This window comes from Haematobia irritans, chromosome 1 (genome assembly GCF_050003625.1).
Source record: "Haematobia irritans isolate KBUSLIRL chromosome 1, ASM5000362v1, whole genome shotgun sequence".
Taxonomy (NCBI): domain Eukaryota; kingdom Metazoa; phylum Arthropoda; class Insecta; order Diptera; family Muscidae; genus Haematobia; species Haematobia irritans.
In genome coordinates this window covers 116,283,017-116,304,801 of record NC_134397.1, presented here as the reverse complement: position 1 = coordinate 116,304,801, position 21,785 = coordinate 116,283,017, and the positions used below count along the sequence as shown (strand labels likewise).

At 32.5% G+C, this 21,785-nt stretch overlaps 1 protein-coding gene and 1 long non-coding RNA gene across 4 annotated transcripts in view; one reads left to right on the top strand and one right to left on the bottom strand.

Annotated features, from left to right (window-relative positions):
- LOC142241550 (uncharacterized) overlaps positions 1 to 14,077 on the bottom strand; it is a 32,130-nt gene extending 18,053 nt beyond the window's left edge. Inside the window, exon 1 of the long non-coding RNA XR_012723684.1 lies at positions 13,913 to 14,077. This is a non-coding gene — a long non-coding RNA (uncharacterized LOC142241550). The remainder of the gene's footprint in view (positions 1 to 13,912) is intronic.
- A 928-nt stretch (positions 14,078 to 15,005) lies between these two features.
- Ubx (Ultrabithorax) overlaps positions 15,006 to 21,785 on the top strand; it is a 204,598-nt gene continuing 197,818 nt past the window's right edge. For all 3 annotated transcript variants that reach the window (XM_075291470.1, XM_075291469.1, XM_075291468.1), the window contains exon 1: positions 15,006 to 18,155. In XM_075291470.1, the coding sequence (XP_075147585.1) occupies positions 17,414 to 18,155 (742 nt within the window). In that variant the 5' untranslated portion in view covers positions 15,006 to 17,413. The remainder of the gene's footprint in view (positions 18,156 to 21,785) is intronic.

Sequence of the window (21,785 nt, the reverse complement as noted above, 5' to 3'; positions counted from 1 at the left end):
TTGGTATTTTTTAGTGGTAACCTTATTCTTCGAAATTCCTTAGGCGCAAACTTCCAACGGATTAAGACCAGGAGATTTTGGTGGCCATTTTTCGGTAGAAATTAAGGGAGGGACAGGCGCAAAAGCCCAACGGATTAAGACCAGTAATGCTGGTGACATCTGAGTGTTTCAAAGCTTCTAAAGTGATTTCACTGCAACGTGGAACGCCGTGCGGACTCGGCTATAAAAAGGAGGTCCCTTGTCATTGAGCTTAACATAGAATCGGGCAGCACTCAGTGTTAAGAGAGAAGTTCGCCACTATGGTATCACAATGGGCTGAATAGTCTAAGTGAGTCTGAAATATTGGGCTGCCACAAGGGCTGTGGAGTCGAGTCAAATTTGCTCGACTCCGGCTCCGTCTCCAGCATTTCGTATTAGCCTCGACTCCGACTCAGGAGTCGACTCCAGGTGGTGTACCTAAATCTCATTTTAACAGTACACACAAAAAAATTTTTTCTCATTCAATCATTAATTGATCCAATTAATTTTTTAATTGAAATGTCTTCAATCACAGAAATGATAGTATCAATTAAAAAATTAATTGAAGGTCAATTAAAAAATTAATTGATCCAATTAAAAAATTAATTGATACTATTAATTTTTGTGATTGATTTTTATTTCAATTAAAAAATTTGTTGATTCAATTAAATTTTTAATTGCATATTTTTTAAAACTCAATAAAAATTTTAATTGGAAAAATGTTCGTGAAATTTTTTTCTGTGTATTCCAATTGTAATTTTAAAGTGTAGTGTTCCATAAATATACCGATATAAGTACTAGGGTGACCGCAACTTATATGGGATAAAAAAAATGTCGGAATCTTGTTCGCCTTAACCCCACAAAACGAATCCCCTTTCCAGATATTGGGATAGCCAAGATTTGTGCCCGATTAAACGACGTTAACACGTGCCTCTCGTCGCTCAAAAATTGATAAAAACGAATGTTTTGGCCAAAAAGTTGACGTATTGAGCCATAACTCGAGAACGGTAAATAATAAAAACACGCACGACATCACAAACGATAGCTTATTTTGTCCTTAAAAATTTATGTTATGAACAAAATTGTTGTAACTCTGAGTCAAACCGAGTTACGCCAGCCTTTAGCTTCGAAAAAGCGACCTGGTGCCACTAGGAGCATTCGCCTTAACCCCACAAAACGAATCCCCTTTCCAGATATTGGGATAGCCAAAATTTGAGCCTGATTAGACGACGTTAATCATCAGTTATGGATATTAGAGGCCATTAATTTAATGTAAAGAATTTCAAGTATCTTTCAAGACCGGTTCAGATGGCACGTTGGCAGAGGTTTAATTTAAAATTACAGCTTCAGGGACATCGGGTGTATAAGGAGATTTCTCAAGTAATTATGTAGGGCTATCTTAAAATCTGGGAAATTTCCGCATTTATTCATGGATCTCAAATAACTCTAAATTCGAAATTTCTGACAAATCTTATGAAAATTTTAGTCTGGGAAAAAATTCTTAAAACAAATCGGAAGTTGGGTTTATATGTAGGTGCTATATCACAAAATTTTCCAGTACGACCCATCTACAAACTCGACATGCCTGCCAAAAATTCAGAACTTTACGTTCTACTGCTATATTGCCTTAAAGTTATTCCTTTATCAAGAGTACTGGGTCAAAAACCTATATTTTAATATGTTAAAAATGGACAATACAATTGATCAATTAAGCCCATATTCTAGTAAAACCTACTTTTTATATCACCGTGAAATATCACCCATATAAATACACTTTGAATGGCCTGAAATCCAGTACGAGTACTTCGTTTTTCGTTGTTCGATTAAAAAATTTGTTGTCGAAATATTTCTTTAGTTACAAAGATATGAAGTGTTTTTCAAATTTTGTTTCTCCAGAGTCGGAGTCGAGCAAAATTTCTACGACTCCGGCTCCGACTCCAGCAAAATCTTCAGACTCCGACTCCAACACTCCGACTCCAAGACTCCGGCTCCGACTCCACAGCCCTGGCTGCCACTATACCTAACCTAACCTAATTGAAAACAACCTGAAGTTTGTTGCATTACAAATTAGTCACACTGTATATCTCACTCTATAAATATATTCGTATTCACCGCAAATTAACAACGTAACATTTTGTCCTCTGTAACCCATTGTGTCAAAAAAAAATACTTAAATATCCACCAGCAACACCACCAATACCAGAATAGCATCAGCATCAATGAGAACATACAGACAGCCAGGCAAATGCATATACACAGACACATACATTCGTACGCACACATAAAGAACCCCTCCACACTTAGAGACTGTGGTTGAATCATGAAATCAAAAGTTTTAATATAAGATTGCAAAGTATATTAGGTAGCAAAATTTTTACGAGCTCATTATGGGCCATTTCGGCGATTGTTGTGATCCTTTTATGCGCTTTCGAATGACTCTAAATGGTTATGATGCTATTCTGTCTGTCGCCACTGAAACGCCCCGATGCACGTTACCAGTCGTCGACTGACTGCCACTGCCGATAAACCCCCCACCCCCATTCATTGTTCAAGCCATGTCATATTGGCAGTCACTTTAGCTGCCAACATAGTAAAGTGGCAAGCCAAGGCAGGATGACTGGCTGACTGGATTGTTTGTTTGTTTGTGTATGGTGGTTACGAATAGCAGTAGCTCCAAAGTGTATTTTTCTACAAGTGTATATTTTATGTTCTTTATAGAGTTTGTTCATGATGTTGATTTTGATTCTTGAGGACCCTTTGTAGGACAAGTGATGTCTTTATTCGAAGAAGGTGAGAGGGTTGGTAATATCGTGGCTATATATTGGGTGTCCTTTTTGCAAGCCAAAGGAAATGTATTGACTGAATAGTTACAACGGTTCTAAGATATTTATTAAATGTAGTTAATTCTTACCCAAGAAAATCGTAGTAAATAGTTGAAGTTAAAAATTCATTACCAAAAGCTCTTGGCCCATTACCCCCAACAATTCATTCAGCTAGGGACTAAAGACTCACTGTCAATAAATGTATTCGTTGCGAAACATCATGTTTTCATGAGTATAACCTTGTGAAACAACCGCCTAAAAATACACGTCGTATCTGGGTGACAAATAGATGTTATTGCCGTTAATCGGATTGTATTGAAAATGGGCCATATCGGACCAATTTTAAATATATAACAATTTCCAGATTTAATTTCTGGAGCCAGCTGGAAGAGCACATTTGTGTATTATATATAGTCATCATATAAACCGATTCCCACATTTGCCTTCCGGGGACTACTGGAGAAGCAAAATTCCTCGGATCTGGTTGAAATTTGGTAGGTGATGTCAGTATATGCTCTCCAATAATAATGCAAAATGAGTCCGTATCGGTGCACAATTAGATAAATCCCCATTATAAACCAACCCTCACATTTGACTTCTGAACATTGTTGGTACTTGAAAAAAATCTTATTTTGAAAATTTTAGTTCTATAGAAAATTTTGTCAACATTTTATTTCTACAGAAATTTCTATAGAAATTTTGTCAATATTTTATTTCTATAGAAAATTTTCCAAATTTTATTTTTATGGAAAATTTTGTCTAAATTTATTTCTATAGAATATTTGGTCAACATTTGCCCAAATTTTATTTCTATAAAAAATTTTGTCAACATTTTATTTCTATAGAAACTTTTTCCAAATTTTATTTCTATAGAAAAGTTTGTTAATATTTTATTTCTATAGAAAACTTTGTCAAAATTTTATTTCTATAGAAAAATTTTGTCAAAATTTTATTTCTATACAAATTTTTGTTAAAATTTTATTTCTATAGAAAATGTTGTCAACTTTTCTTAAACAAGTAAAACAATAATCATGACTCATAAATTTTCTTGAATTGTTTTTCTTATTTAGTTTTATTAAGTTTAGCAAATATTTTCCAAAATTAACCAAAAATTTTCTTTCTGGTGAGATGCAAGACAATATTTAAAACCAAATGTAGTTGTTTTTCTATTCATGTTGAACAGTTAATCCTAGTTTCACGACAACTTAATTAATTTTTTATTTGAAGCTGATATAGCTTTCGCAGTTAAAACAAAAATGAATTGGGCCCATTTTTTTATGATGCTAATAGATTTTTTTCTATACAATTGCAACCACCACTAATTTGTTAGTTCTTCTTTATTCTCCTTTCCAAAGGACTAAAATATATGTCCTAGAAAATAATTGCAGTTATTAGTTATTATTTCTATTCGGATTGGTTCACGGATGGTGTTATATAAGATTTCCTCTATAGTGTTCTTACATATTATTATATTATATATATTGGGAGCCACCGTGGTGCAATGGTTAGCATGCCCGCCTTGCATATACTAGGTCGTGGGTTCGATTCCTGCTTCGACCTAACACCAAAAAGTTTTTCAGCGGTGGATTATCTCACCTAAGTAATGCTGGTGACATTTCTGAGTGTTTCAAAACTTCTGTAAGTGGTTTCACTGCAATGTGGAACGCCGTTCGGACTCGGCTATAAAAAGTAGGTCCCTTGTCATTGAGCTTAACATGGAATCGGGCAGCACTCAGTGATAAGAGAAAAGTTCACCAATGTGGTATCACAATGGACTGAATACACAGAAAAAAATATCACCAAAATATTTCCAATTAAAAAGTTAATTGAAGTTGAAAATTTTTTCAATTAATAAATTAATTGATACAATTAACTTTTTAATCATGATAGAAACATTAAGTTAATTAAGTCAATGATTGAAAATTTTAAAATTTGTAATTAAAAAATTAATTGATACAATTAACTTTTTAATCTAATTCGGAAGACTAATTAAATTGTATTTCAAACAATCATTTGTTAATCCAAATAAAAACTCTAAGCCAATTCAGAAAGTAATTAAAAATAGTTACCTTTTTTAATTAATAAATTAATCGAGTTTTGCAATCAACATCAATTAAATTTTTAATTGAATCAATTAAAAAATTAATTGAACTTTGCTGAAAAAATCAATTAATTTTTTAATCAAGAATTTTTTCTATGCCCAATTAAAACTGTGATTGATACTATCATTTTCGTGATTGAAGACATTTCAATTAAAAAATTAATTGGATCAATTAATTTGGTGATTGAATCAGAAAAAATTTTGTTTATAAGTGAGCCTGATACATCGGGCTGCCACCTCACCTAACATAACCTAACCTATATATTATTATATTACTGTTTGCATAAGAAGGATACCAAAGTGTGAAAAGACTTTTATAAACATTAAGTTCACATTGACAAATGAAGGGCACATATGATGTATTACACTTTAAAACATAATTATTTTCTCCCAAACGAAATTTTAGATTCGAGCGAGCATTGTTTGAAATTTTCTTATTGCTCCAAAATATTTTGTTTGAAAATTTCCAATTTTGTGGTGAACGTGGACTGATTTTACAGTATTTTTTACAAAACTAACTCAAAATCAAATTTGCAAGCCAATTGCAATACAAACAATGCAAAAGCAAACATCATATTCATTCCACAATTTAATTTTGTACCGTTAACTTTTGCCTCGAATCACGGACGTAAGCCTAACACCGCCTGTTTATACATATATAGAATATCACATGGATTTTAAAGATAGTTGTTTGTGGCTTGAATGATTTTTGTGTAAAATTCATATTCTATGATACTTCCGTGGAATAGCACAAAGTTAAGATTGACATTAGAAGAAATAGAATAGGAGATCGTCCAATTAGTGTGGTAATAAGCCAAATTCGTTAAAAAATAATTTGGGGTGTAGGGTTTTTAATTATACCAATAAATTAAAAAAAAAATTTAGGTGATTTTACAAGGAAAACGTTGGTATTTGCAACAAAATTTGGTACAGACAGTTGGAATGTTAATTCTACTTCCTGTGCAAAATTTCAAGTAAATCGGTTTAAAAAATTGGTCACTTTTGTCATTTGAGTGTAAATCGGGCGAACGATATATATGGGAGCTATATCTAAATCTGAAATGATTTCAATCAAACTTGGTACACTTGACTATACTACTAGTTGTACTCTTAGTGCAAAATTTCAACCAAATTGGCCCAAAATTCTGGCTTCTGGGGCCATATAAGTTTATACCAGGCGAAAGATATATATGGGAGCTATATCTAAATTTGAACCGATTTCACTAAAATGTAGTACACTTGATTACACTACTAATTGTACTCCTAGTGCAAAATTTCAACCAAATTGGTCCAAAACTCTGGCTTCTAGGACCATATTAGTCCATATCGAGCGAAAGTTATATATGGGAGCTATATCTAAATCTGAAGCGATTTCAATCAAATTTGGCACACATGACTATACTACGAATTGTACTCCTTGTGCAAAATTTGAACCAAATTGGACCAAAACTCTGGCTTCTAGGACCATATTAGTCCATATCGGGCGAAATATATATGGGAGCTATATCTAAATCTGAACCGATTTCAATCAAATTTGGCACACATGACTATATTACTAATTGTACTCCTAGTGCAAAATTTCAACCAAATTGGGGCAAACCTCTGGCTTCTGGGGCCATATAAGTCCATATCGGTCGAAAAATATATATGGAAGCTATATCTAAATCTGAACCGATTTCAATCAAATTTGGCACACATGACTATACTACCAATTGTACTCCTTGTGCAAAATTTCAAGCTAATCGGGATAAAACTCTGGCTTCTGGGTCCATATAAGTGCATATCGGGCGAAAGGTATATATGGGAGCTATATCTAAATCTGAACCGATTTCTTCCAAAGTCAACAGGGTTCAATTCTGACCCAAGAAAGGAACACGTGCCAAATTTGAAGGCGATTGGACTTATACTACGACCTAGACTTTGATCACAAAAATGTGTTCACAGACAGACGGACATGGTTATATCGACTCAGGGAACCACCCTGAGCATTATTGCCAAAGACACCATATGTCTACCTCGTCTCCTTCTGGGTGTTACAAACATATGCACTAACTTATAATACCCTGTTCCACAGTGTGGCGCAGGGTATAAATACACCGAAAAAAGTAAACTCTTTTCTTGGAAGAATAAACTAAATCGTTCGAAAATGAACTAAATTGTAGTCCACATTTTTACATTTCCAGAGAGCGTTGTTAAAACCAGAAAAGTTTAATGCCCTGTTGTACTTTTTAACTGAAGTTTACGATCTCTATCTCTATTTATACCCACCACCATAGAATGGTGAAGGGGTATAATAAGTTTGTCATTCCGTTTGTAACACATCGAAATATCGATTTCCGACTACATAAAGTATATATATTCTTGATCAGGGAGAAATTCTAAGACGATATAACCATGTCCGTCTGTCCGTCTGCCTGTTGTAATCACGCTACAGCCTACAATAATGGCGCTATCATCCTGAAATTTTGCACAGATTCGTCTTTTGTTTGTAGGCAGGTCAAGTTCGAAGATGGGCTATATCGGTCCAAGTTTAGATATAGTCCCCATATAAACCGATCTCCCAATTTGGGGTCTTGTGTCGAAAATGGTGAGTACCGGTCGATGGTTTGATATAGCCCCCATATAGACCGATCTCACGATTTTACTTCTTAAGCTTCTAGTTTTATCGGTCTACTTTGGTAAGGCCTCCATATAGACCGATTTCACTTATTGAGGGTATAGAAGGCGCACTGATCATCAAAATTGCTTGAAACTGATGGGAAAATTTCAAGATTTTACTTCTCGTATTCATTTAAATAATTGAGATGAAAATCTACAGATTTTAGATTTCAAATCAAGGCACTGAACTTACTTAACTGAACATAAGATTATAACTGACCGTCAATCTGGATTCAGACCGAGGCATAGCTGTCTCACTGCCTTAGTTGACGTTGTAGAATCGATACGTAACAATCTTGACAAAACTGAAGTCTCTATTTTGGTACTATTAGATCATTCGAAAGCTTTTGACACTGTCCACTATCCGACTTTGTATTATAAACTCAACCACTTGTTTTCATTCTCTGAATCTACTGTACGATTAATGTCTAGCTACTTGGAAGACAGAAAGTAACTGACCGTTTCTGGTAACAATGCATCGTCACAGATGACAACAAAAAGGGGCGTTCCTCAGGGGTCCATACTTGGACCCTTGCTATATACCATGTACTCGAATGATTTACCGAACCAGCTAGAACATACGAACATAAGAATGTATGCTGATGATGTCCAGTTATATACATCTACCACTACTGATGCAATCGATAGGTGCGTAATGAATGTTAACAATGATCTCAACAAGATCCTGGATTGGGCGAATGGAAATGGCCTAGCTCTGAACCCCAATAAATCGAAGGCAATTTTGATTCATAAGAAATCCACAAGTCTGGGCAATGTTAACATATTTCTGGGTAACTGCCAAATAGAACTTGTGAAGAAAGTGAAGAATCTTGGAGTAACTTTTAATGAGAATTTGACTTGGTCTGATCATTTTAATGCTAACTGTGGTAAAATATACGGTATGTTGCGTAATCTTTGGTACACTCAAGCGTTTACACCTTTTCGTATAAGACTGCTGTTGGCCAAATCCTATGTCCTCCCTACTTTGTTGTATTATTGTGAAATTTTCTCTGGATGTAACACCACCGACTTAAAAAGACTAACAACCACGTTCAACAATATTGCCCGCTATGTCTTCGGATTGAAACGTTATGATAGTGTGACACTTTTTGCGAACAAAATTTTTGGTATCACGTTTGACAAATACGTTCAACTCAGAACTCTGTTATTCCTCCAAAAAATTATACACACAAAGGAACCATCATACCTCTACGAACGATTAACATTCGCTAGATCCAACCGTGGTAACAATTTGATACAGACTCGACATAGAAGTCAGTTATCTGAGCGGCAGTTTTATATATATGCGACTCGTCTCTGGAATCAGTTACCCAATCAACTTCAACGTATATACAACACAGTGCAGTTCAAGACGAAGCTAACAAAATATCTAATTCAGGGCGATTAAATAACAAAAAAAAAAATAAAAAAATAAAAAAAATAAAAAAAAAATTTAAAAAAAATTATTAATATCTAATTCATAACCATATTATATGTAATTCCTATTCATAATTATTATTATTATACTTCTTAAAATATCGTAAAATATCTACTTATTATATTTATTATAACATTATTGATTCTAATACTCATTATAAGATATATATATTGTGTATTAGGAACCCAAAAATAAATAAATGAAATGAAAATTATTTCATAATTTTCTTGCACACTTACAAGAGATGTTTATGATTCCTCTAAAACTCAAACAAAAAATGGTTCTTATAAATTCAGAATCTGATCTAATCTTGTGGGAAGCGTACTGGTTGAACTGATCTGCTTGGGAAAATATCTGTCATCAAACCCCCCTGCAATTTTCGAAGGAAACTATTATATTTGATTCATGGTGGTGGGTATTTAAGATTCGGCCCGGCCGAACTTATTACTGTATATACTTGTTTTCTTTTAATAAAGCTATCGACATACAAACAAAATACAGTTAAAATTAACATTATAAAATTTGTAACAAATACTTCAAAATAAAAAAATGTTTTCTTAATTCAAAAACAGAAAAAACTTTAAACCTAAGATGCATAAACCTAAAAATATGAATTAGCCTATGTTTGAAGCGTTTCTCTAATATATCTAAAGTTTCAATATATCGGTTGATTTAAAGACAAAACAATTTATTGACAGTTTACCGAAGGAATTTCTATGGTAAAACAAGTAAGTAAAGTGGAAAGTCGGACGGGGCCGACTATATGATACCCTAAACCACCCCTACTGAATTAGTAAACATAAGCCTTTTTGTGGGGTAATATTGGTATAGGTTTGAGACATAAACCACATTTCCATATTTAAAAACATTAAGGGGTAAATTTTTATGGGAGATTTGTCACAATCTAAGCAAAAATGTCTGATATTATATAGTGGTACCTACACTGAAAAAAAGCATGCCCGGTTCCAAAGATTTTGTCTTTACTTTAAAAATATTGGTATTGATTCCGAGCCAAAGAAGCGGAGAATACAAGTAAGGATACTTTTAAGACACAATTCTCTTTTAAATTTGGGTTTTGTGTACTTGCTTCTAGGAAGCAAATTTTAATTTTTCGCTTTTTCAGCTTTTTTTCTTCATATGCTATCAAAGTCCTTTAAAAACGAGTTAACGACAAATTTGTTTTCCAAATTAAGACTTGACTTCCAGTAGAAATTATGATATGTTTCAAGTAATTAACGTCTTTAAAATGAAGTGTTGAAAAATATGTCCTATATTTGAATGAGTTTTTGCTTTGTAGTCAAGATGCAAAAAGGCAACAAATTTAAAGACAATTTCATTAAATATAAAGAATTTTTCTGAGTTATTAAAGTCGAGTTGACCTTACCCCAAATATTTTTTCTTTCCTGTTATGATACCCATTTTTAAGTGAAATCACTTAATTATAAGGATAATACGACTTCATTGAAAAGTTTATCGACTTTTGGACAAAGAAAAAAACTTTTTAGTAGAAAATTGCGTCTTCCGTGCTAAGCAAAATTTGCATTCGTATTTTAAAGACATGAAATCTTTGACCTCACGACAATATTTTTTTCAGTGTATAGTTGATTTGTGTAGGTTACACAGTGAGTATACAACTAATATTGAGTCCATTATTAAAACAAGTGAGTAAAGTAGAAAGTTGAGCGGGGCCGACTATATCATACCCTGAACCACCCCTACTGAATTAGTAAACATTGCTTGTGGGGTATGAGTGGTATATAATTGGGAGATAACCGGCATTTCCATATGTAAGAACATTAAGGGGTACATAGTTATGGGAGTTTTATCACAATCTGAACAGAAACGTCTGATATTAGGAGCTATAGTTGATTCTGAACCTATTGAGTTTGTATGCCACTAATATTGCATCCATTATTAAAAAAAGGAAATCGCTCAATTAGTTTGGGTAATAAATCCAAATTTGAGCACATCGGCCAATATATTTATGTACAAGCTACATGTATGGCTAAATAGATCGTCGAATACATCAAAATTTGAAATTTAAGTAACGTTGGTTAATAAATAAGAGTATTTTGGCAAACTTTGGGACAAAGGAGCGATGCATATATATGGGAGCTATATCTAAATCTAAACCAATTTGTATAATATATGGCAAGTTTGATTGATACCACAGAAGGTTACCTTGAGCTAAATTTGAGTAAGATCAGATAATAAATGATGCCTCTATGGTCAAAAATATGGTTATTACACTGAAAAAAATATTGTCGTGAGGTCAAATATTTCATGTCTTTAAAATACGAATGCAAATTTTGCTTAGCATAGAAGACACATTTCTCTAATATAAAGTTTTTTTTCCTTGTCTAAAAGTCGATACACTTTTCAATGCAGTCGTATTGTCCTTATAATTAACTGATTTGACTTAAAAATGGGTATCATAACATTAAAGAAAAAATGTTTGGGCTAAGGTCGACTTGACTTTAATAATTCAGAAAAATTCTTTAAATTTAATGAAATTGTCTTTAAATTTGTTGTCTTTTTGCATCTTGGCAAAATTTTTAAAGTAAAGACAAAATCTTTGGAACCGGGCATGCTTTTTTCAGTGTAGGGGCAAATTTTTCAAAATCGTGTAATACATATATGTGGGAGCTATATCTAAATCTGATCCGATTTTGCTAATATTTGGCAGGTTTGATTGATGCAATAGTAGCTTATCTTGTGCCAAATTTTAGTAAGATCGGGTAATAAATAAGGCTATTTTGGTAAAAAAAAAATATGGTTATTAGGGCAAAATTTTTGAAAATCGGGCGATACATATATATGGGAGCTATATCTAAATCTGAACCGATTTAGATGATATTTAACAGGTATGGTTGATACTACGGAAGGTTACCTTTTGCTAAATTTGAGTAAGATCGGGTAATAAATAATGGTTTTATGGCCAGATTTGTGAAAATCGGGCGATACATATATATGGGAGCTATATCTAAATCGGAACCGATTTGGATGATATTTAGCAGGTTTGGTTGATATCACAGAAAATTACGTTTTGCTAAATTTGAGTAAGATCGGGTAATAAATAAGGGTTTTGTGGCCAAATTTGGAAAAATCGGGCGATACATATATATGGGAGCTATATCTTAATCTGAACCGATTTCAAGCGGTTAGTAAACAAGCGCAACGTAACCCCATTTGTCTAAATCGGGCGATACATATATATGGGAGCTATATCTAAATTTGATCCGATTTCTTCCAAATTCAATAGCGTTCGTCCTTGTACTCAAAAAACACCCTGTACCATGGACGGACGGACACCAAGGGCTAGATCGACTCAGGAGTCTGAGTCGATCGGTATACGAGTATATTTTATGGGGTCTAAAATCAATATTTCTGGTAGGCACATTTTTTGGCAGATCAAAGCTATTATACCCTGACTACTATGTGGTTTAGGGTATAAATAGGCTTGAAGGTCTCTTAAAGTTTTTTTCTTTAAATCAAAAATGTTTTTCTTTACTTTGAGGAAATTTCGCTTCACTTCAAAAATATACGACTTTAACAAATTTCCACGATTCGTGTAAAATATTTAATTTAACAAATTTTATTTAAATTTATTTAAACAAATTTTAAAGCAAAGTTTATACATTTTTTTTACTAAATTTCATTAATTTAAAGAATTTTGTCCTTAATACTATCATTTTCGTGAATGAAGACATTTCAGTTAAATAATTGATTGGATCAATTAATTTCGTGATTGAATCTTTTCTTTTTTTTTTTGTGTAGGCTTTAACATTTTTCTTTTATTTTTGAACGTGCGAAATATCAGCCCAATCGGGAGAGTATTTCATATAGCTCCTATGCGTGGCTTACTACATTGAAATAATATTGTCGTAAGGCAGGATATTTCATGTCCTTAAAATACAAATACGTATTTTGTTTAGCATATAAGACGTATTTCTCATATATAAAGTTTTTCTCCTTGTCCAAAAGGCGATAAACTTTTCTAGAAAGTCGTTTTATCCTTATAATTAAGTGTTTCGACTTAACAATGGGTGTCTTCAAATGAAAAAAAAAAAAAAAATAATTATGGTATAAGGTCAACTTGTCTCAAATAAATTTAAAGAATTCTTCAAAATTAATAATTTTGTTGTAATTTCTTGTCTTTTTGCCTTATAAATGTTTACTTCAATTCTCTGCTTCTCGGCTCGGAATCAATACCACAATTATTAGTTTAAAGACAAAATCTTTGGAACTGGTCTTTGTTTTCAGTGTATTTATACTTCTTCTTATTAATTACAACCGCCAAATGTGGTGACATCGCAGCTTAGTAGAAATGGTTTGAATATTATATAGTCGGTTCCGCCGGACTTCAGCTGTTTCTTAGTTGACCTCATCGATTTTTTGTTTTATAATATATGAAATTACTTTAAAGCAGCAGTTTTTTATTTTGATTGTATTACGATTGAGTTTTACTCATCTAGTAATTTAGAAGTAAAGTAGCAGCTTTAATTTCTAAACAAAATATCAAAAATTCTGAAAGTGTTTTTTATTGATGAAAAATATTGGGAAATGAATTAAAATTGTTTTAAAAATGTATTATAGATTTCAACCATTTTCACAGTCAATACCATGGAAACATTATTGGTGTCTCCTGCAATATGTTAGACGTTTTAAATATTTTGATCGCATAATTCTCTCCCGCTTCAGTATAACAATCGATTCATAAAATAAAAAATCATAAAAATTTATATTTTTAACAATTATCACAAGGGCTATTGCCCTTACAAAATTTTCAAAAATGTTCGCAAAAGAAATCCAAAAATATAAAACATATAAACCAAAAAAATACTGTAGAATAAGCAACTACCGTAACTCACGCACATTTGGAAAATGGAAAACAAACCGTAAAGTACCTTACTAGGCACAAAAAAGAAAGAAAATCACAATCTTTATTGTCTAATAATAATAATAAGAAACTAAAAAACACAAAGAACATTCAATTGTATCTACAATGGACACAAAATAAACAGAGAAATATTCCGCAAACTGCAGACAACCGAGCGTACCAAGACAATTGAGTAGATATAAACGAATGTGATTTGGTTTTTGTAAAAATTCACATTAAAATGAGAGATGATAGGTTCGCAAAAAACAAACCAACAAACAAACACAAATAAGCAATACTGGCCAAAAGTAACACCCAAACCACCCATTTAAGCGAAATATTGTATGAAGAATCTCTTGCATACTCTCCCACACTCACATACACACAAACACATAGATCCATAATACATTCGCATGCAAGGCAGAGAGCTGTTAGCTTGCATTTGGCCTATAAGAAAATTTCGCCGCCCTACTACTACCTCCATGATGAATTTTCCTCATTTGAAATGAAATGGAAATATAGCAACACACAACTCAAATAACAAAAACAACAACAAGAATAATCATAGCAATACCACCACCACCATTATGGCACAACACACTATACAATTCTGCCTACACTTTAGCCAATGCTACTTTTACTCTCTCTCTTGTGTTTTTCAATTTGAGTGGAATTGAGAGTATAATAAAATGAATTGTGTTGGAGTGCAAATGATGATGTATTACTACATTGAGTAATTTTGTCTTATATGTAGTTGGTTGGTCTCGTAGAGAGCAGTGGAATCAAACATGTTTGACGATATGACATTGCCTAAGTTTGATCTCAAAATTATTCTCTGTTTTGTTGGCTTTGCGGTTCACGTTTTTTTGGTGGCGAGTGTTTTGAGTGTGTTTGGTGTTTTCTTTTGGTGGGGGCTGGGGAAGGTTCGATAGGTTCTTAGTTTTGCATTTGTTTGTGGGGAAAATGCAATGCTCTTTAGCTCCACTTTGAGTGTTCTCTTGCTCTCCCCAAATGTTCTCATGGGGGCCTTATGGTGTATGATTTTTATGTTGTTCACTTTAGTGCTCGTCTATAACGTGCCACATTTAAATCATTTTTATTTATCGTAAAATTACTAAATAAATTTTTTTCTTTAGAGAAAAGAAAAAAAAACAAACAAAAAGGGAAACTCACATTAATTCCATAAACAAACAATCCGTCCATTTGTATACAAAAGAAGGAGAGATTTGTGAATTGAAAATATTCAAAGTGCCGTCGCTAAATAGAAATTTAAATTTTATTAAAAAACGAAGAATTGTTATAAATTTAGTTATTATCTACTTAAGTGTTTGTGAAGAGCTATTGTGGACCCTCATACAAAGTGAGTGCTTGTGTTTTGACTCTCGTTTCGAGGATTTTTGAGACTCCAATTGGTTCTTAACTCGTTCTCAGTTGCAAATTTGTTTTAAACTAAAGAAAAAAAAACTTTTTATTGTGGCCCATATAAGCTCCTCTATGCTCTTTATTTTCAATTCCTTGCTCTTTTTTGCCGGTGGTGTTGTGTTTTAAGCCAACGTGGGTTTTTGGTCTAAAAGAGGGAGCTCTGTTTTGTAACCATTGCATGAGGGGTGGTAAAACACAGAGCTCTAGCGCTGATTTTGCTTACTGCTGATATACTGACTACTGTTAAAACTCCTCGTCGTCTTCGTCATCATCATCGTCATCAAACAAACAACCTTACATCTGAGCGAGTATCAACGAGAGAACCCAACACAAACCAACAAACTCTCATTGAGATTGGGATAGACAGACAGAACAAACGCCGCGCACCGCTCTGAGCAGAGCACAACACACAAAAGCCATCCATCCAGCAAGCAAGCCAGCCAGCCAGCTAGCTAGCCATCCGTCGTCGTACACCATCCATCTACAACAACCAACAACACATTCTTCAGTCATAACACAACCAACAGTGAAACGTTGGATTATTCGTTCGATGGCAACGGTTTGGTTAACAGGCGCGCGCTTTCTTTTATTACAAAATTTTATCGCCAATTATTTTATTGTTATTTGAACAATACTGGGGCGCCTAGCACTCGAATGATAATAATTCGCGCTCTCACTCTCTCTCGCTCTTTTGCCCGTTCAGTACTCACAATAGTAATAATAATAATAATAGCAACCATTATCACAGCTACGTTTCCCAAACAAATGAAAAGTGTTAAGAACCCGTTAACGTCCAGTGAAAAATAACCAATCTTTGCCGTCGTATTAACCAAAAACAAAACAAAAAATTAAAAACAAATCAATCGTAATAAAAGGAAAAATAAAAAACAAACAACTAGTGGTTTTGCTCACTTGTGCCGTGGAGTGTTCTCTGGTCTTTGGTCTCAGTGTGTTTTGAACAGTGTATGTGAGCGTGTGTGTTTTCCGGCTTTTCCTCCCAAAAATAACTTAACGTCTTTTTCTCCGTGTGTAACGGACATACATTCGTAGTTTTTGGTGGTAGAACGATTTGCTGCTGCGTTTCGTAGACGTCGTCGCCGTCGTCATCATCATCAACTTCGTTGGGCTTTTTATTCGGGTGGGGAGGCGCCGCGCACCGCTATCCTCATCTGTAGCAAGCAGTGTAGTCAGGCTAAATGCAAGAAACGCACTTGAACGAAAAATCTTTATGATTATTTCGGACATTCAGTCAGTTTGTCTACGACGGTCGTTATGAGAATACATCACTTAAACAGCCATCATCATCATAGCACCAATAATAATAACAACAACAATTCGATCTTTGTGTACTACCACTACTACTACTACTGCTACCACTTGCTATCATAAGAAACCTCACTAACGGTAACCCCCAAAAATAAAACACTAAAAACAAATAATAATCGTAAAAATCTATAATAAAAAAATAATAATTATTATTATTATTGTTATTACAACAACAGCAACTATAAGACAAGTGCAGTGTAGCAACAACAACAACTAAATAAAATAATTGCAACAACAACCTATTATTTTTATTATAATTATTTGTATGGTTATGGTTTAAGCCTTTGTGGCAAAGTGACACAGAAAAAAAAAATTAACAAAAATATTTTTAAAAACGTGGAGAAATTAAATGGAAAAAATAAATTAACAAAGCATAAGTTAATAAATATTAAAAAAGTGCAAATTTAAACTGGAAACCAAGTATACGATTTTTTGCAAAAAAAGTTTAAAAAATCAAAATATATTTAAATATTAAACAAATATATCTCAGACAATTTTGAAATATCAAAATAAATAATTAAATAAAAAAAAATAAAACAAGTGCAATATTTTATTACAATTGGAAAAAATGACATAAAAATATAACTTTGTCACAAACTAAAAAAAAAATAAATTAAAAAAAAAAAACTTTCTGCAAAAAATTAGAGAACTCATCACACACAACAAGAACAACAGTTCCCCCATCACAAACTCATTTTCGATATTCCCCTCAAATACAAAAAACCGCCAAAATTCTTACCGCCAACAGTATGAATTCATATTTTGAACAAGCTTCGGGCTTTTATGGCCATCCACATCAGGCCACCGGTATGTCCATGGGTACCGCTGGCCATCATGATCAATCAGCCACAGCCGCAGCAGCTGCCTATCGGGGTTTCCCCCTATCATTGGGCATGACACCCTATACCAATCATCATTTGCAACGTACCACCCAAGACTCACCCTATGATGCCAGCATTACAGCAGCCTGCAATAAAATCTATGGTGATGGTAATGCCTACAAACAGGATTGCCTAAATATCAAATCGGATACAATAAATGGCTATAAAGATATCTGGAATACTACTGCGAATGGTGGAGGGGCTGGTGGTGGCGGCGGTACTGGTGGAGGTGGTGGCGGTTCAGCAGGTTCCGCAAATACAGCAGCAAATAATACAGCCAATGGTGGTGGACAAAATGCGGCCGGAGGTGGCGGTATGCCTGTCAGACCTTCAGCGTGCACACCAGATTCACGAGTTGGTGGTTATTTAGATACATCGGGCGGTAGTCCGGTTAGCCATAGGGGCGGTAGTGCCGGTGTTGTGGGTGGCGGTGGTGCCGGTGTGGGTCAGAGTGGCCAAAGCGGTAATGTGGGTGGTGCTGGCGGTGTGGGCGGTGGGGCAACGGCCTGGAATGCGAATTGTACAATTTCAGGAGCTGCAGCCGCACAAACAGCAAGTAGTTTACACCAGGCCAGCAATCACACATTCTATCCCTGGATGGCTATCGCAGGTGAGTTGCATTTCAAATATTAGTGTCTGCAGATAAATTAAGTACACTGAAAAAACAGTGAACCCACCAGGAAGAAATCTTTTGATTAATTTTAGAAAATTTTGAATAGTTTTAGAAATGTTTAACTAAACAGTATTACAAGCGCTGGCATCACACCGATATCACAAAAATAAGTAAATATTTTTCGACAAATTCAAGACAATTTATTAGACAAAAATAATTTCACTTTTTAAAGAAAATTTTGTAGTTTGAAGGAAAAAATTGGAGTTCAAAATTGCAAGAATATCTTTATTGACATACGAAGTTCATGATGCACGCTTTTGTAGTAAAATTTACAAATTTTGAGAAATAATGAACTATTTTATGGGAAATACGAATTTAGTAAATCTCTATGCTTAATTTATGTATAATTTTTGTCCGTTCATATAATTTTTTAGTTCAATTAACTAAGGTTCGCAAAAAAATATTAGAGTAAATGAAACTTTCTCCAAATATATAAAAAAATTATGAACTAAAATATAGTCAAATTGGCTTTAGTGAAATAGTGAGTTCACTTTTTTTTTTTTGAGTGTAGAAGTTCTAGGATGCCAATAAGAAAAAGTGATTCATCCCGCAATGACAGCAAGTTCAGGTAGTGAGTTTCGAAACTAAAAAAAGCAATTAAAAGTTTATAAAATTTTAAAATATATCAAAGTCAAATATTCTGCAGAGCTTTTTAGTAAAAAAATACAGAAGATATTCTATCAGAGATAATATTTGAAACCACACAGTTTTACCACAAACCCTACCGCGTTTTAAAACGCGATTTTAACATAAAAAAATCCTTCAACTTAAATTTTCCCCAATAAATTATATATTATTTATTGTATAGAACAAAATATAATTGCATAGTTGCGATAGTTTTAATAACTGCTAGAACAAAATAAAAAATATAAATTTTTATGGTGAAAAATATATGTGATTTTGTTCAACATCGTTTAATTGAATCAACTGTTTTAAACTTTCCATATAAAAAGACCAATACAAGACCATATAAGAGATCAAAGTAATTTTGTTTTTCATGAAAATAAATTTGATATGTTTATATATTTATATCTTGGAAATCAGCCTCACTATAAATACATTTTTTGACATCAAGTGTTTACAGTAAAATAAGTGAGCTGTAATTAAGTAAAAAAATCGTTACCACTGAAGTCAAGTTAAATCTAAAATTTCGGCACATACGATATCGATACATATTGTTAGTATTTTTTCTTTTGAGAGAGTATTTTTCTTATTAAATTTAAAATTTTTAAGATCAATGAAAATTTGATTTAAAAATATGTCCAATTAATATAACAAATTGTCCCACGAAGTAGTTAATATTTCTAATAAAAATATAGTGCTTCATTGTGATTCAATAAATCGACTTTGTAAAGACTTCTAACTGCTTAAAAAATTAGAAAAAAAGTAATACGAAAATATTATTATATAATAGTAATTATATTTCCTTTTCGTTGGACAGTCTAGAAATTATTTATTTAGAAAGTATAGCGATATTAGTGCTTAATACTTATAATTATTGACACTCAAAAAAGTTTACTTGGATCCAAAGACTTTTATCTTCCCTTATCGATTTTGGTATTGATTCCGAGCTAAAGCTGCGGCTTTTCTAAAATAAAATAAAAAAACATTTTTAGGGATATATCTAGCTTTACCATAAATCTAGGATTAATAATAAAATTAAAAAGAGATACAAATCTCATTTAATGAATTTTCTTTCTATTTTTTTCGATACATTAATGAAGCGATTCACATACAAAGAAATGCCAGTTTAAATACCAAAATTATAACAGATAATTCAAAGTGCAAACTGTTTTATAAATTCCAAAAAAAAAACTTAAGATCATAGAAAATCCTCAAAATAAATATATATAAAGATTCAAATATTCTTTAATTTAAAGATTTTTTTAAAAGTGATATAAATTTAAACGTGGTTATTTAAATATTCGATTTATTTAATTAAAATTTGTTTTACGGCGGGAAGTTTTCAAGACGTGTCCTAAATGAAAATATTTTTTGAAATAAAAATTATAAACTTTTGATTAATATGTTATTATTTTAAGGAAATGTTTCCTTAATTGAGTGTAAATTGCGTGTTTTAAAATTTTAGTTGTATAACCTTTTCATTCGAAATGGGAACAAAAGTCCATACAATACCAACGAAATTTGTTTCTGAAGACACCAACTCGTTACACTAGATTACGTGAACTTCTGGTCACATAATTCGATTTTCACCATACCCATAAAATGGTAAAAAAGATTGTAAATATGTGTATATTATAGATCATTTTGGATAATTTTAGTTTATTTTATTTTACCGACGGGTTTTATGAAAAATACTAAAAAAAATCGGAAATCGTATCTCAATTTATGGAGCTATATGAATCATATTATGTCATATAAAAATATGTCATTTAAGAATAATGATCTAAATCTGCATCATTTTCACAATAAACATAGGTTGACAATGAACCAGAATCATGTAATTATTTGATCCAAACCTGATTGTCTGTCTGTCTGTCAGTCTATTTTTTCGCAATTTTTATCTGATTTGCATGACATTCGATATAAAATTATTTTTACATAGGAATGAATGCTTCCAAAGATAAAATTTATAAAGAACCGAACTCAATAACTTTGGTGGAGGCATAAACAATTAAAATATAAACAAATTTTAAATAAATTTAAATATATTTTTTATATTATCAAAACTTAAAAATATATTTTCATTCCTATATAATATATTTCCATGACCGGTGATCTATATATACTCCAACAAATTATAATATTTACGTAAATTTTTTCAATATTATAGCGACACAAAATAAACTTCCATATAGGCGCTAAGAACTTAATATTATTGGTAATACGAATATTATCAATCTTTTTTAAACCATTATACATTTTCTTCGTTTTGATGGTCCATCAGTATTATATCATTTTAATTCTATACAAAAGTTCAATAGCCAAAACCAATGTCTTACTGTATTCTTAGTTAATAATATGTGACTGTTTATCACATCACTATGACGTATTATGTTCATTTGCCTGAATCTTGGTCAAGTTTACAATTCTGGTTGATTTCTTACTTATGCTGCCTTATAGCAATATCCAATGATATAATGACCCTAACCAAACATATCATTATTATCTTGTCTGGTATCTTTTTCTTTCTTTAGAATTTCAGTTTTTCTTTAACCAGAGTTTCAGAGAGTTGGAACTCAAAGTAATTGAAGAAACCAGACACAAGGTACAATCATTCGAGGAGTAGTGAATGATACAGAATCAATCGTCATACAATCAAATTTAAATTAATTATTTTCTCATATTTCCATTGCACAAGTTTCTTACTTTGGATTGCGACGAGATGAAGTATAAAACGAGTAAGAGGCAGGAAACTTTTTTGAATTGTTAGTAGCTGGAAGTTGTATACATATCGCTCAAAGAAGATTAAGTGTAAGAACAAATAAAAATTGAATGTTATACTTTGCAAACAATTGGAAAATAATTTTAAGTATATTTGATAATAATAAGGAACTTGTCTTAATTTTATGTAAAAATTGTCATACAATATAAAGAAACAATAAA